This window comes from Nematolebias whitei, chromosome 14 (genome assembly GCF_014905685.2).
Source record: "Nematolebias whitei isolate Nwh7 chromosome 14, NemWhi1, whole genome shotgun sequence".
Classification (NCBI taxonomy): Eukaryota; Metazoa; Chordata; class Actinopteri; order Cyprinodontiformes; family Rivulidae; genus Nematolebias; species Nematolebias whitei.
In genome coordinates this window covers 19,085,540-19,101,716 of record NC_056511.1, presented here as the reverse complement: position 1 = coordinate 19,101,716, position 16,177 = coordinate 19,085,540, and the positions used below count along the sequence as shown (strand labels likewise).

At 38.4% G+C, this 16,177-nt stretch overlaps 2 protein-coding genes across 4 annotated transcripts in view; both read left to right on the top strand.

Moving 5' to 3' along the window:
* smad9 (SMAD family member 9) overlaps window positions 1-16,177 on the top strand; it is a 937,424-nt gene that overhangs the window by 889,823 nt on the left and 31,424 nt on the right. The window lies entirely within an intron of this gene.
* supt20 (SPT20 homolog, SAGA complex component) overlaps window positions 9,544-16,177 on the top strand; it is a 16,993-nt gene continuing 10,359 nt past the window's right edge. For both annotated transcript variants that reach the window (XM_037687955.1, XM_037687956.1), the window contains exons 1-11: window positions 9,544-9,624; window positions 9,788-9,823; window positions 9,946-10,071; window positions 10,737-10,863; window positions 10,952-11,055; window positions 11,264-11,380; window positions 11,630-11,683; window positions 13,673-13,812; window positions 13,984-14,140; window positions 14,251-14,307; window positions 14,381-14,458. In XM_037687955.1, coding sequence (XP_037543883.1) covers window positions 9,622-9,624; window positions 9,788-9,823; window positions 9,946-10,071; window positions 10,737-10,863; window positions 10,952-11,055; window positions 11,264-11,380; window positions 11,630-11,683; window positions 13,673-13,812; window positions 13,984-14,140; window positions 14,251-14,307; window positions 14,381-14,458 — 999 coding nt within the window. In that variant the 5' untranslated portion in view covers window positions 9,544-9,621. The remainder of the gene's footprint in view (window positions 9,625-9,787; window positions 9,824-9,945; window positions 10,072-10,736; window positions 10,864-10,951; window positions 11,056-11,263; window positions 11,381-11,629; window positions 11,684-13,672; window positions 13,813-13,983; window positions 14,141-14,250; window positions 14,308-14,380; window positions 14,459-16,177) is intronic.

Genomic DNA, 16,177 nt, shown 5'->3' with positions numbered 1-16,177 from the left:
AGATAGATAGATAGATAGATAGATAGATAGATAGATAGATAGATAGATGTTGACAGGTGCACTGATATCATTTGAGACATAGATTACTCATTTTTTACATTTTACTAATTATGAGTCTTCTGAATGTAATATTTGACGCTTCAAAGCCAAAGAAACATGAATACCTATGAGCACATGGTGTAGAGAATTTTTATTGCCAGATGTCTTATTTCAATCTAGAATTCCTGTCAAAGCTGCAAAATACATTTATATATTCTACTGACAGCAAACAAATGACAAAAATAACACAGCTGGAGGAAAAGTAGCGAAACGTTGTAACAAAAATTGTCAAAAAGTTAAAAAATAAAGAAATTTGGTTCTTAGTATACTACAATTGTTGAAAACATGTTGATTAAAAGATTAATTCCAGCTATGACTTCAATTAAACTAAAACAGAATAGTTGAGGGGAGGGGGGTTGGTTTTTTCAGAACTTAAGATTTTAGCCCAATAAAGTGTAAGAGTTCCACTGCCTGCAGCTCTTCCTCCAAGATGGCCGCTGATTATCACCAGCTGTCGTCCATCCACCTAAGAGGCTCCTCTACTATTTAAGGCTGCAGTCCAGTGTGACTCGTCGCTGGAGCATTGTACCCATTTTGGTATATATGCTTTTGGCCAGTAATTCGTTGTGATAGACAGCTATTACTTACCTTTTGTTCTTGTGCCCACAGTCATCCTGCTTCCTCGAGTCCTGTCCTGTTCTGGAAACCCCGTTGTCTCTGGTTCCTGCTCCCTGTGCCTCGCCTTCCAGCCACACGCCAGTTCACCTGCCCATCCATGTTTAGCACCGGCGCTTCCATCTGTAAGAGAGATACAAGCATTCATTCTCTGTGTACAATCCTACCAGTGGACCTTCACTGAACCAACTCTTTTCCCCAGGATCATCCGAAGAGAGGACCACTTGTAAATAACACTGTATATACAGTAATAAACACTTATCTTTTTCTAACCGCATTTTGTCCTTTCTGGTCTCGTACAAATCTGGGTTCCCCGCGTTATGACATAAAGTATATATGTACCAATGCCAACAGCAGACCTCAAAAATGAATTAAGCTGAACTTTAGCAAATAACCCAACACATCTCCATCTTTTCCCTCCTGCTTTGTTTTTTCTGCACATCATAATAGATGGGTTCAAGTCAGACCTCCCAAAGAGACAGGCAGCAGCTGCTGCTCAAGATAAAACATAGAACTGGTTTCTTTGCGCTTAGAGAATACTTCACAATTAAAGGTTTAAAAAACTGCAGATATGTTGAACCATTTAAAACAACATGTAGGAAATCGCTTCATTTTCTTTTTGCTTCACCATTTAGAATATAATAAGAGCTTAACTTACAGTTCTCAGGTTAGTGTTTGAGTTCACAACTTCAAACACATTCTCACGTTTTGATAGGAAGTCAAACCTTGTTGTAAATTGTAATTGGGCAATGAACCAAAAACCATACAAAACATTTCAGCTGGTTAGAAAAAAAATGTTTGTTTTGCTGTTGCTTCTGGCCAACTCTCTGCGGTTTGGAGATTTTCTCCAGCAGCATAATCCTATAATAAAACCAAATAGCTCATTGTTTGGAGCAAGAGCTGAGTCATCGTCCAAACAGAGAGTTAGAATCTCTGGAATGAACACTGGTGGCCACCAGCACCGCAAAGCTATTGGATTTTCTCACAATTTTGAGTTCACAAGTCTCTCGTTTTCACATTTTAGCATTACCAGTTAACCTAACGTACATGTTTTTGGTTTGTGGAATAACACTGGAATACCCAGAAAAAACACACAATTGTACAGGGAAAACATACAAATTATATCCAACCTATGACCTTTTTGCTGTGAGCAGACAGCTTCAAAATTATCTATTAGTTTATAAATTGATTTAAAATGTTCCACTTAAGTAATTCACTGTATTGTTATTCTTTTTCTTTTGGCTTTTCCCTCTTCAGCGGTTGGTTGCCACAGCGAGTCATCCTCCTCCATTCCACCCTGTCCTCAGTATACCTCCATGTCCTCTCTAACTGCATCCATAGATCTCCTCTTTGGCCCTCCTCTACATGTTTAAAATAATAACTTGTATTTATTATTATTTGGGGTCGCACAGTTATGCAGTTAGCCTGCATTGTTGCATCATACCATGATGGTTGCAGTCTAGCTTGCATGTTCTCCATGTTCATGTGAGGGCTTTCTCCCATAGTCTGAAAATGCATGTTAGTAACTGACTGATCAAACGTGTCTGTAGGGGTGAGACTGAATGACCATTTTTTGCTCTGTGATGGACAGGTGATCTGTCTGGGCTGGCTGGACAAGTCTGGACCCTACTTCTTGCCCAATGATAGCTAGGCACTAGCTCTTCCAGAACCCTGAACAGAAACAAGATCATAAATAAAATGGATGATTTGTTATTGTTTTTGAAATAGTATCTGTAGGAAATCCATTGAGCCATATTGAAAATGTGTTAATTTTCCTAAATATGACTGTCCTGTAAATTTGCATCATAGCTTGCAGGATATCTCAGAACTAAATGAAAATACAGACTGTTCCTTACTGTCACAAATATGACTCATATTTGCATTTCCACATTAGAGCAAATATCCTTTAAGGGTTTTTATTTCAGCCACAAAGTCTTTTTTTTTATGGAGGGGGAGATGAATGGTTTCCTCTGCATGGCAGTTCATTCTATCAGATAGCAGAATAAGACAAGTGTTGTGAGGTTTTCTTTTTTTCAAGGAATACAAAATCAGATTACCTTCTCTACCTTATTCCTAGACCCCTTAGTGCCTTGATTCAAGAATGGCGTGACTTCCCATGGGGACCAGAACTGGTGTTTGTTTACGTGCAAACAGTACGAGCTAATGTAGTTTCTCCAAGCAATGTGGGTTTAATTTAAACATGTAGGAACACCACCTGTTAGAGCTCAAACAGGACAATATACCATATTTTTTGCCCTATAAGTTGCACCTTTTTGTATAAATTTGCAAGTCCTGCGACTTATACACCAAAGTGACTAATATCGTGTCTGAGCAGAGGATGCTGAGGAAACTGCTCCAGATCCTGAACAACACGTCTCACCCCCTGTATAACACCCTGGACTCTTACTGCAGCACCTTCAGTCGTAAACTGAGACCACTGAGGTGCTCCACAGAACGCCACAGGAAGTCCTTCCTCCCTGTGGCTATCAAACCTTTCAACTCCTCCCGCTTTCTACACATAATAAACTTAATCCTGTATTACAATAAACTTTTTAATGTTTCTGTCTGCACCTGTTTAAAACTTAATTGTTGGCATTTTTAGAACCCGTTTTGAACTCAATTGTTGATATTTTTATATTCTCTGTTATCTTTATATCTTGTGATTCTTGTGTATATTCCTTTGTACTGAAACTATGGCACAATAATTTCCTGATGGATCAATAAAGTTCTATCTTATCTTATCTTATACAGCGATGCAACTTATTTATGTTTTTTCCCACTTTATTAGACATATTTGGACTACCTGCCTGCTGCAGACGAGGGATGGGAGGACGACCTGAAAAAATGGCTGCAGATTACATCTACTAGCATATTAGCTACTTCATTGACTTGGTTGCTTCCAAACCAGCCACTATCACATCAGTGTATCTCTTCTGCCAGTTCCAATCCCTGGTAAATGGTGAGGGTTGTGTCAGGAAGGGCATCCGATGTAAAACACGTTTGCCAAAACCATAATGTGAGTTCATCAAAACAAAACCATAACAGATCAGTCGAGGCCCGGGTTAACGACTGCCACCGGTGCTGTTGACAAACAGGGTGCCGGTGGAAATTGTGCTACTGTTAGTGGAAGACCACGAGGAGGTCAGATAGAGAAGACATGGGGGTAGTTGGAGTGAGGACAGAGGATGCAGAGGACAGAGTGAGATGGAGGAGGATGATTCGATGTGGCGACTCCTGAAGAGAGAAAATCCGAAGGGCGAAGAAGAAGATTGACTCGGTTGCTTTCGACAGTGAAGCGATAAACAACCTGAAAAGCTCTGAGGTGTGTCAGTATCTACACAGTAATAAGGTCGGTCGTGTTTTATTAAAAGAGGTGGGACGCAATCTTATTTACCTTAAAGCAGACATAGAGTCCAGCCAAAGACCTAAAGTCCTCCATTACTGAGCTTCGGTTAATTGCAGAGAAAATCATATTACTGAAGATGAACAAATACTATAATGCTGTGCCTCCATACACTTGAAATCATGCCTGATGTTCTTGTTACAATGTTTTCAGTCCTTCTGAGGGTCTGATGTCCCTTTTCTGGTAGTTTATGGTCCAGACAGAAAGTAGGATACAAGTTTTCCTCCATCGGCTGTTTGTCCACAAAGTGAAATGAGCACACAGACAGTGTTTTGGGTGGTCTCTTCAAGTTCAGAGTTTTCAGCCACATTCTTCTCAATTCCTCATCTGTAGGTAGGAGATGGAAACTTTATAGCTTTTCACAGGAACACTCTTTTTTTTTGAGTCCATGTTCAAAACGCTGTTGTTGTAGCCACTGATTTAGTTTGGTCTGGTTGTTCGTGCAGCCCCGAACACAACATGTACATGAACTCAGCACAGCTAATTTAGTAAACTTTACAATGGTTAAATAAATGTTAACAAAACAAAAACATCCTGATGCATGCTCAATAATCCAGGTAGAAAAATCTAAAAAAATTAAATCTGGTCCTCTGGACATTCAAAAAAACAAAACAAAGCAAATCAACAAAAAATGTAGAAACGTTTCGTCTCTCATCCGAGAGAGACGAAATGTCTCGGATGAGAGACGAAACGTTTCTACATTTTTTGTTGATTTGCTTTGTTTTGTTTTTTTGAACGTCCAGAGGACCAGATTTAACTTTTTTAGAAAACAAAAACAGTGTTTTATCTGCTAAACTGAATACAAATTACTTTCAAATAAACTGTGGTCCCATGGTTAACCAATGCTTACTGCTACTTCCTGTGTCTGACAGGAAGTTGTGCCCATAATCATTTATACAGTAGAGCTGCCAGGAATAAAGTGGATAGCTTCCTTGTGGAGTTTAAACAATAGCAGGACTTGGTTTGATTAGGAAATAAATTTTTGTGTTTCCCTGCTAGCACAAATGACTCATGCAATCATTTTTTTAGACAAACCACCTCATCAATAAATACAGCCATGTGTATGATTATTACTAACTTATGTCCGATATCCTATACTCCAAAGTCTAGCAACCCTCAACATTGTCTTTTAATATGAAAAAAATATTTTAACCAAGCAACAATCTAAAAGATTTCCTTTTTTTTTTGTTTCACACTGGCATGGAGCCAAACTTATTGCAGTGCCAGACATTTACAATTTAGTATCCTTATTAAACGTGTCAGGTGTATTTTTGTTTGTTTATGTTTATTTTACTCTGAATATTGTTCCAAATCCAGTGAAAAAGTGATTGTTGAATGATTAATAGCACTGTGTGTCTGTTTTACTAGGATATTTTTAATGCCTTTTGTCCATTGTGATTTTCTACAGCACTGTGTCCAATTCTCCAGCTGTTCAGTATTTTATAATAATTTCTGCCAAATTCCATCAAACTACTGTCTCCACTGAAAAGGACATAAAGAATGAAGTCCAGCGAGAGTGCGTGTTTGTTTATTACCACAGCATGGGTCTCTGGAAAGTGCACTGGACATAAGCTGAATTGAAAAATATGGAGTTTATTATACAACACAATGTGAAACAGACTATTTTTGCTCTGTATTATTATATTTTCATGTTAAATGATAAGATTTGTTTTTATTTATTTATTTATTTATTTATTTCCAAAAAGGTGGCATTGTTTTAATCTCTGGTCACATAAAACTGTGACTCAACAGGAAGATATAGTTCATTCACACCATTTACAACAACGACATTGCTGCTGTTCACCGTATTGTTTTCATACTACTAGTGTTTAGCATATTTTTAGATCTTTTTCCTAGTTCATATCTTAGATCTCATAACTGTTTTTCTTTTACATTTTATACTTTTGTTGGCTGTAACTGGGACCTTGGGTACATAATTTCATTCCACTACATGCACTACATGTGGTGCGCATGACAAACAAAGAAACTCTGACTCCAACTCTGACTTTAAGCCATTTTGATTTCAACAGATGTGACAGATGTATGGAGACAAATACAGAACCCTTGTCTACATAAAAAGTGTCAGAGCAGCAAAACTTTTTATGCACTTGTGTGTGTTTGTGCAGGTGTGCACAGTGGTACACACCTGCACCATTGATAGTTTTTGTCAGGACTATTCTTTCCTGACTGAGGGCTACACAAATCAGCTCTGAATTAAAAGAGGAGGTCTGTGAAAAAAAAAAACCTGACTGCTTTAGGATGGTACGGTGGCACAGTTGGTAGAGCTGTTGTCTCTCAGTGAGAAGGTCATTGGCTCGAATCCCAGCCGGGACCTTTCTGAGTGGAGTTTACATTACTTTGCATTCTTTGCATGCGTGGGTTTTCTCCAATTTCCTCCCACAGACCAAAAACATGCATGTTAGGATGACAGGTAACTCTAAATTGTCCCTAGGTGTGAGTGAGAGACTGAATGGTTGTTTGTCTCGTTTGTCTCTATGTGTCCCTGTGATGGACTGGAGACCTATAGGGTGTCCCCTGCCTCTCACACAGTGACTGCTGGACATGGGCACCAGTCCCAGAAAGGAAGAATCAGGTAACAGTAATGGATGGATGGGTGGAATTACCACTTTAAAATGAAAGAAGGCATGGTTGCATTTACTTGTTTGTTAAGTTAAAGAACAGCTTTATGCAAACCCATCCATCCATCCATCCATCCATTATCTTTACCAGTTTATTCCATTTTGGGTCACGGGGGTTGCTGGTGCCCATGTCCAGCAATCACTGTGCAAGGGGCGGGGTACACCCTGGATGGGTCGCAAGTCCATCACAGGGCCACATAGAGACAAACAAGACAAACAACCATTCACTCTCTCACTCACACCTAGGGACAATTTAGAGTTACCAATCAGCCTAACATGCATGTTTTTGGTCTGTGGGAGGAAACCGAAGTACCCGGAGAAAACCCTCGCATGCACGGAGAGAACATGCAAACTCCACCCAGAAGGCCCCTGGACCGGGGTTTGAACCAGGGACCTGTTCGCTGAGAGGCAGCAGCTCTACCAGTTGCACCACCGTGCTGCCCGCTTTATGCAAACATTAAATGAAAATATAAAAGCTTTTCTGTTATGTTTCCTGACATTTTAGCAAATTAAAAAAATAGAAACTTAACTCTCAAAACTCTTAAATTTGTCTCATATTCAATGCAGCCAAATGAATCTGCTGTCCTGTTCTGCCCCCTACTGTGCTCTTATGGCATGTCAGTGATAAACTAATAAAGTTGACTCAATGAGCTATACTAGCACCTCCACTGTGTTTGTTCATAAGTGAGTGTTCGTATAGGGAACATTTTTTAAAACAGTAAAAAGGATTGAATATGTCATGAAAACAAGATATAGTAAACAACAAAGACAAATGTAAAAATTAACTCCATTTCCTGTCAGAAATGTTTGCTGTTGTGTCTCTGGCATCCTAAAAGAATGAAAATAATGAATTGTTGTTGGATCTAGTGCAACAAACTCAAAAAAAGGTTGTGGTCATTTTCTGAATGATATATTGTTCCTGCAACCAAATTGTGAACACTATTCATCCATCCATCTTTTACCAGCTTCTTTCTGTTCAGGTTACGGGGGTCACTGGTGCCCATGTCCAGCTATCACTGTGGGAGAGACAGGGGACACCCTGGACAGATCACAAGTCCATCACAGGGATAGAGACAAACAACCATCCACTCTCTCACTCACACCTAGGGACAATTTAGGGTTACCAGTCAGCCTAACTTGCATGTTTTTGGTCTGTGGGAGGAAACTGGAAACCTGGAGAAAACCCACGCATGCACGGAGTGAACATGCAAACTGCACCCATAAAGACCCCCGGACCTGAATTTGAACCAGGGCGATGCTCGCTGAGAGGCAGTGGCTCTGCCAATGGGCCACCGTGCTGCCCTTGTGAAGTATTATTTTTATTTATTTTATTATTATTATTTGAAATGGCTAGCTTCCTATGACTTCCTAAACTTAGTAATAGTCTAAAAACATCTTCCCAAACTTCTTACTGAAATTATCATTTTTAAACTTGTTCTACTGGAAGAAATTTGTACTTACAATCAAAACTTACAAGACCGAAGTTTTATGAACTGCAATTTAGATGGAATCACACTATGCTAACCAAGACTTTAGTTAAAATTAAGAAGAACATTATGTGTGCATCTTGTTGGTTGTGAAAGATAAAATCATTACAGATGTTTTCTTGTGTTGACTTATTGATCACAGCTTGGCATCAGTAAACCTATGTTCTTCTGATGTTTTTTATTTTGCCTTTTGCTTTTAAATTAATTGCAGCTACACTAATGCAATAAGCAATGAGAACACAATGAACCAGATTCATGGCACATAAATAAAAGCAAAATGTTTATTTCACAATGAAAAAAGGTTCTTGTAAATTCATTTGACATATAAATTGCACCTATTTTCCTGGTAGAATAACCTGAACAAATGGGTTATAGCATACATTTTGCACAGGTATGAAAACGTGTGAATTATTTACATATACAAATAAAGATAAACACTAACTTATAACAGTTATATTTTATGTTTTTAGACAAAAGTTTCAGTTTTTGTCACTTTAAACGTAAATTGCATGATATTATTTGTTAAGGGATGTTGTTGTTTTTGTTTTCTTGTTATTGGTTTTAACTTCAATAACAACTTTCACAGTAGAGCATATTCTCATGGAAAATGCAGAAACTCATGGATCAGTGGAAAAGTAGCGGCTCGGCATGGCTCCGCCCACCGCCGCTCAAACCGGAAGTTTAGCTGTTGTTGTCACACTGGAAGAAAATGGCTGCTGCTCCGACTTTTTTTCAATGAAGACACTGATATTTCAATTTCATTTTGTTTTCTTGCGTCGGGGCAACTGTCGACCGCTATGCAACGTCGAAGGCAAGTGGAAGCAGTTTGTTGAGACTGACGTCGCTGTGTCTGGTTGTGTCCCCGACGACGTAGGACCGTTAGCGTAGCTTTAACTTCCAGCTTTCCCCACTCGGAAGGGTTAGCTACGTTAGCCTTGACGGTCAGACATCCCCGAGCTTGTTGCTGTTCAGCCTCTCTCTGAACTGAGCTCACAGTCGCTAGAGTTTCATTCTCCCCAAATGCACAATTGTCTTGAATCTGAAACCATTTCTGCTTCTGTTTCGCTGAATTTTAAACCCTCATAAAGGATGAAACAACTTGCATAAAACATTTGGCTCGCCACTCTTAATTATAGTTGTTTATGTGTGCAGTCTGATTGGTTACCAGCCACATTATTTGACACCAGCATGGTCTAAACAACCTGCCAGACACTAGCGAGTGTATTTTTTTTACTGTGTTAAGTTTATTTAGTCCCTGTACTTCAGATATGTGCTGTGTTTTGCTGTGCAGGGTGTGAATGGTCACTCTAAGAAGGTGACAGTGTGAGGCAGAAAGGACTTATACTGTCACTCGCCTTGCAGCTGGCAGTGGACCACAATGGTAAATAAAACATCTACTACTTCATTCGTCTTCAACTATTTGTCTTATTGTCACAGGAATTATCCTGTAACGCAGCTGAAGAAGGTCTGAGCAGAAATGTTGCACATATTCAGCTCTCTTATCTTTGTGTGTGAGTGATCGGTTCAATTTTTCTACCCTTAAGCAACAAGTTTTGGAATATGCATTGGATCGAGCCGAGGTAAAAACTTTTTTTTTCCATCGTATCTGCTTATCTTTATAGTTTACACATAAATAACATTTTGAGTGTGTTTATATTTGCATAACACCTCGGCATTCGTTAATTTGATGTCTTTTGCTCAGTACATTGTTGAAAGTGCTCGACAAAGACCAGCCAAAAGAAGAACGTCGTCTGGTGGGAGGAAGAGTTTGTATCAGAAGCTCTATGAGCTGTACATTGAAGAATGTGAAAAAGAACCAGAGTTAAAGGTTTGTTCTTTTCCATCCTCACGCAGATCTACAATTTAATTATTCGTTTACTGTCTTAAAGCTCACTAAAATTTATGTCGATTGTTCTATGGTTATGCAAATCATTACCTCTTAATGTTAGTTTACACCTCTATTTATTTTTATTTTTTTCAATTGGTCTATAAGTTTTGCCATTTTTGGTCGCATTTGCTAGTTAGGTTCTTTGTTTATGTTTAGATTAAAATAAATAAAAGAACATCCACAGTGATGCTGCAATGTTTGGCTTTACAACTAGATTCATGACTATAATGCCCGTAACTGATAAGGTCTTAATTTATTTGAGCAGCTAAAAATTATTAGAAGTTTAATGTCTCAGAGTAAGAACAAGCAAAAGGTAAAACATTGATAGAAATAGGACTTTTTGTCATATCTTCTATCCAAATTTTATAAAGGTGAATGCAAATATTTCAAATGATTATGCAAAAATTGCTCATTTTTAATTATGCATAAATAAATCATTTATTGCTACATTAAATCAATTTAGGTTTAAAATAAACTAAAAGATAATGTGTTTAAGAGCACATTTTGTTTTACTACATTGTACCTAAATGATGGGCTCAGATATTTGTATGTTTACTACCAAATATTTTATGAAGACTTGTGTTTTTTTTTGTCTATTTCTGAAGAATTTGAGGAGAAATGTGAATTTACTGGAAAAGCTAGTGTCTCAGGAGTCGCTGTCGTGTCTGGTTGTCAACTTGTACCCTGGGAATGAAGGCTATTCCTTAATGCTCAGGGGCAAAAATGGATCAGGTAACAGCAGTTTAACACCATTTTTCTCCTCTCTTTCATCTTTTTTCACACAGTTGTCTCATCTGTAACGTCTGTTTGTGTTGTCTAGATTCTGAAACTATCCGTCTGCCATATGAAGAAAGAGAGCTTCTGGAGTATTTGGATGCAGAGGAGTTGCCTCCCATTCTGGTTGATCTGTTGGAGAAATCACAGGTTTGTATGCAAAGTGGCCTTAGTCTGCAGTAAGGTGGTGTACAAAATATTTACACAGTTTTTACTTGTTTTTTTTATCACTGTATGGCATGTAATGAGAGCAGTGCTTCAAACAGTTGTAGTTCGTTTTGGTAAAATAACTACATCTTGTGTTTTGCTTTGTAGTTTCTCATGGTGGTTGATATTTTCTTTATGTATTGTGTGTCAGGTGAACATCTTCCACTCTGGCTGTGTAATAGTAGAAGTAAGAGACTACAGACAAGCTGGTAATACCAAGATTCCCACCTATCAGAGCAGGCACATCCTGCTCCGGCCAACCATGCAGGTAAAATACACCAAGTTTGATAATAAAATTAAGTGCTAACCTATAAAATCATCCAAAACTGAAGCCTTAGGGTATCTAAGTTTTTTTTTTTTTTTTTTTTTTTTTTTTTTTTTTTTTTTGTTTTGTGGGTTGTGGGGGGGGGGGGGGGGTAATATAACTAGTTGCATTTGAGCTGAGCACCTGACCTGCCTTTTTTTTAATTCAATTTATTATCCAAGAAATAACAGTTTAAAAATGTTTGCTCTGCAGACTCTAATCTGTGATGTCCATGCCATGACCAGTGACCACCACAAGTGGACACAGGTAAAGTGCTATGTTCAGTAATAAAAAGCATAAATCTTAAATGGTTTGATCATTTGAATACAATTCTGCTGTTTACAATGTCCTGCATCTCAGTGTCTTGCACACTTAATTTACTATATCATCACATACAGTTGCTTTTTTGATTATGCATACTGCATGACCAATTTTATTTTATTTTTTTATTTTAGAGCTGACAATTTTCAGATAATTGTCAGTAAAATAAAATACTCATTTTAAGACCAATTTGTGACTGAAGACTTTAGTTTTGTATATATCCAAGAAATATAGATGAAAAATTATGCAAAAGTTGGCACAGTCTTTGTTTTTATAGTTTATTTAATAACCTTTATTGTCCCCCGTCGCAGAGCAAAGAGAGAGAATTGGAAATACCCTCTGTCCACCAGTCTGTCTGTCCATGTTGTGATCATGATAATTAAAAAAATATAGTGAGAGACCAACTTCCATTTTTGTGTGTGGCTGCATCTAAGCGTATGAAAGGTCATTATCGAAAATTGGGTCACTGCGTCAAAATCCAAGATGACCACTACCATATATACCGGTACGTAAAATAAGCCACCCCTATCATTTCAATAAAATATGCTTTCTAGTTTTTAGATTGCTTAAAAGTATACTTTCTTCAAATGATTGGGGTGGCCCTTGGTGTGGGCGAAGATTGTTTTATGGTGGTCAAGCCCACCATTGCCCCTCCCCCTGGCTCCAGCATTGCAACTGGTAGTGGATACATTGTTTCCCTCCACTTGCCAGGATTCATCACTCTGTGCTGCCTCAGACAAGAAAAAAAACAACTCTCTTTTCTTTTACACAGTTTAACTCTTACCTACTTGAATATTTTCGCTGTTCAATTCCAGTCCTGAAAAACACTCATCTCAAAAATTACAAACATTTACTATTCAAATCAACTTGGTGATAGGGGACATCGGTGTTCCACATGTTTCTTGTTTAACCAGACAAATCTCATTGAGATCACAGATCCTTTTTGCAAGGAAGGCCTGGTCCTGAAGGCAGCCTAAAAATGCATGTTTTGCACTATGAGAGGAAATCCAAGTAACCGGAGAAAACCCACGCAAACATGAGGAGAACATGCAAACTCCACACAGAAAGACCTCAGACCCAACCTTCTTGCTGTGAGGCAACAGTGCTAACCACTAAACAAGCCACATGCTATGACTATTCTGCTTATTTTAGACTTTAGTTCATTTTAATTGTGCAGTTGTGATCAATTCTGCAAAGTGAAGCTTGTAGGCAGCTTGTATCGATGATCCCAGGTCTTCAGCCGCTGTGAAAATGAGGGCTTCTCCAGAACAGAATAAGGTTGTGAATCCTTTGCTCCTAAAGTTGTCACAGATTTTGTGATTCTCTTTCCTCAGTTGAAAGGAATCAATTTTGAACTGCTCATTCAGGTTGATGTGTTGCAAACGTTAGGTTGAGATGAAAATGTCTAAGTGGTATTAGTTGTATTACCACAGTACTCTGTTCATGTCACAGATTTTTTTTTAAACAACATATTACAAAATGTAAGCGTAACATTGGAGTTACATGTAACTTTTTTCTATTTCTTCCTTCTCTTATGCTGTTGCTTCATTTTTTGCGTATTCTTTAAGGCATTTCCATGAAATATAAGAATGTGCAGCTTGATTTTTCAATTGAGGCAAATACATACAAATAGTTTATTAATAATTATAGTATACACTGTGGTTTTTGACTAGTCTGCAGACTATTGTTTTTTTTGGGGGGGTTTTTCTGCATCAGTATGCCTCTTAGGACAAGATAATTCTACACATCTATTCACTGAATTTGTTTATTCATGTGAGAAACAAACATAAATACCGTACTGCCTCATATGATAACATCCCATCATTTATATAACCATCTAAAGTGTCCATACTTCAGAATTACTTTTTCCCAAGTCTAATCTTTTTATGTTTGAGCCATTTTGATGTGTTTTCTCTCCTGTTTTCACTGCTCCAGGATGACAAATTGCAGCTGGAGAGTCAGTTGATTTTGGCCACAGCTGAACCTCTGTGCCTAGACCCCTCCATTTCTGTCACTTGTACAGCCAACCACCTGCTCTACAACAAACAGAAAATGAACACTCGCTCCATGAAACGGTACTGAACACACTCATCACTGTTGACCTGGGCTCAGTTTAAGTTTATATGTCTTAGAATTTTTATTTAATCTAAATAGAAAACATTAAAATGGAGGCTTGGTGACTATAAAAACAACAAAAGGAAAATTAAACAAACCATTTATCAAACACTTATTTGCTTGCGTTCTAGGTGTTTTAAGAGACACTCTCAAGCTGCACTCAACAGGCAGCAAGAATTGTCCCATCTGCCCGTGCCACCACAGCTACGACTTTACGACTACCTACAGAGGAGGAAGGAGAGGAAACCTGCGCCGGTCATAGACCTCAAGATCTCGAAGGTTGGAAACGTAAGTGGTCGCCATCCACACGTGGGTCTAGAAATCGGTGAACTTCAAAAGGTTGACGCCACCAGTACTCTCCTAATTTCTTTCTTCGTGTCCTTTTTCACAATCTTTAGTGTGTCGACATGTGGAAACAGAACAACTGCCAACTTACTGTACCAAAGGAGATTGATGTAAGTAAAACTGCATTTTTCTAGTCCAACATGACCCGTGTCAAACCCTTCCACTTGTGCGATTTCTCTCTAGGTGGAAAAGTTTGCTGTTGTTGAGAAATCTTTGCAGCTGGAAGACTCTCAGCCCACTACAGTGATCTGGCCTGCTGAGGTAAGTTTGGCAAAAGCACTTCCACTCCCTGAGGGTACAGATCAATGACTGCTGTCAGAGATCAGTGCTTCAAAGAAATGTGGTCTCAAATTTGATTAGCTATTTTGTTCAAAATGTTTGTTTTAATATGCATTTAAAAAGTTAACATATAGTAATGAACTATAAACTCCCAAAAAAATGTGGAACAGTTTAATTTTGCACCTGCTTCTATAATTTTGGAAAAAACAAGACCCAAGTGGATTGTCTCTGAACCATTTCAGGCACATTTCTTTCTGCATAAATGTTTTGATTTATTTATTTTTCTCATAATTTCAACATACTTCATCTTCTTGGAAAGTCACTGAAGTAGAAATAATATGATACAGATGGTGATCCCTAAAATTTATAGCACTAAGCACAGTCAAAGTCTCGAAACTACAATGGAGCTTTAGGGCCATGATAAGAAAAAATTAATTGATTAAAAGCCATAAAATTACAAAAATGAAGTCCTACTATTACGAGAATAAAGTCAAATAAAGTCTTAACTTAATAGTAAAGTATTAATGTCACGAGAATAAAGTCATACGAGACTTTTTTTTTTTTGCAGCCCTCGTGTTTTTTTTTCCCACATGTCGGATCCACGACGCAACCTGTCAATCAAATCCAGTAGGCCTGTCATCAAATGACCAATCCGAAGTTAAATGAATCATTATATTGTCCAAACTCTGACACAATAAAGCAGGTTTACTGCATTTTAGCTTAGAATCAGAGTAAACTTTATTGGCATTGCACCGAGATACAACGAGAATATGTACGTACAGTCGTCCGAAAGATGGGCAGAGTGCACAAAGCTGCGGCTATACATAAATAGCGCGGCCTTCTTATTCTTATTCAGAATAATATTTTGCTTAGATAAGAAAAGGGAAGAAAACATGAGGAGAGACGGTATTTAAAAAAAAATCACTCTCACGCCGTGTCCTAGACGGCACGATTTGAGGCATCAAAAAAAAAAAAATACCACTGCAAAGCAACATAAACAGACGTTATAGATGTACATATAGGCCGGTGAAGACATTGAATTTTTAAGGGAAAGTCGTAGCATAGTCCAGATAAGAGGTGACGTTCATCTTCAGCTCAGTTGAGGTTCTGTCACATGCCCATGGCCTTGGGGAAGGGAGTGGTGAGGAAACAGTCAAAGCATCTTTGTTGTTTTCAAAACATTCCAGGAGGAGTCGAGATAAGTCCGGTGTCAAGGCCACAATTTGGGTCAGGCAGAACTCATGAATTGTTGTTTCTGCCTTTTTAAAGTCTCGCTGGTATATTCCTCTGATGGAAACTCCAAAGTAGCCGAATTGATCCTTTACGCCAAAAGTCGAGCTCACAGCTTCTCCAAGATTATTCCCACCATTCATGAGTGCTGCCAGGAACTTCACAGTCCTGATAACAGCTGCTCCAGCTCCCTGCTGCAGCTCCCCGAATTCAGTCTGAGCACTGTCGAGCTTCGACACATCCACACAAATTTATGGACAATCCAGAATTCACCAACCCAAATGGCAAAAAAACTGTTGTCATCATGAATCCAATTTGTTTCCGTTGAGGTAAGAGGGTCCTCCTTACCCTGACTCCTGTCGGGAGAAGTTGATCAATTTTGTTGAGAGACCAGCTGAACCTTCAAATTAAGAGGTATGCAGAAAAAAACAAAAAAGCTTTTTAAGGGTTCACAGGATAAAAGAGTGCAGC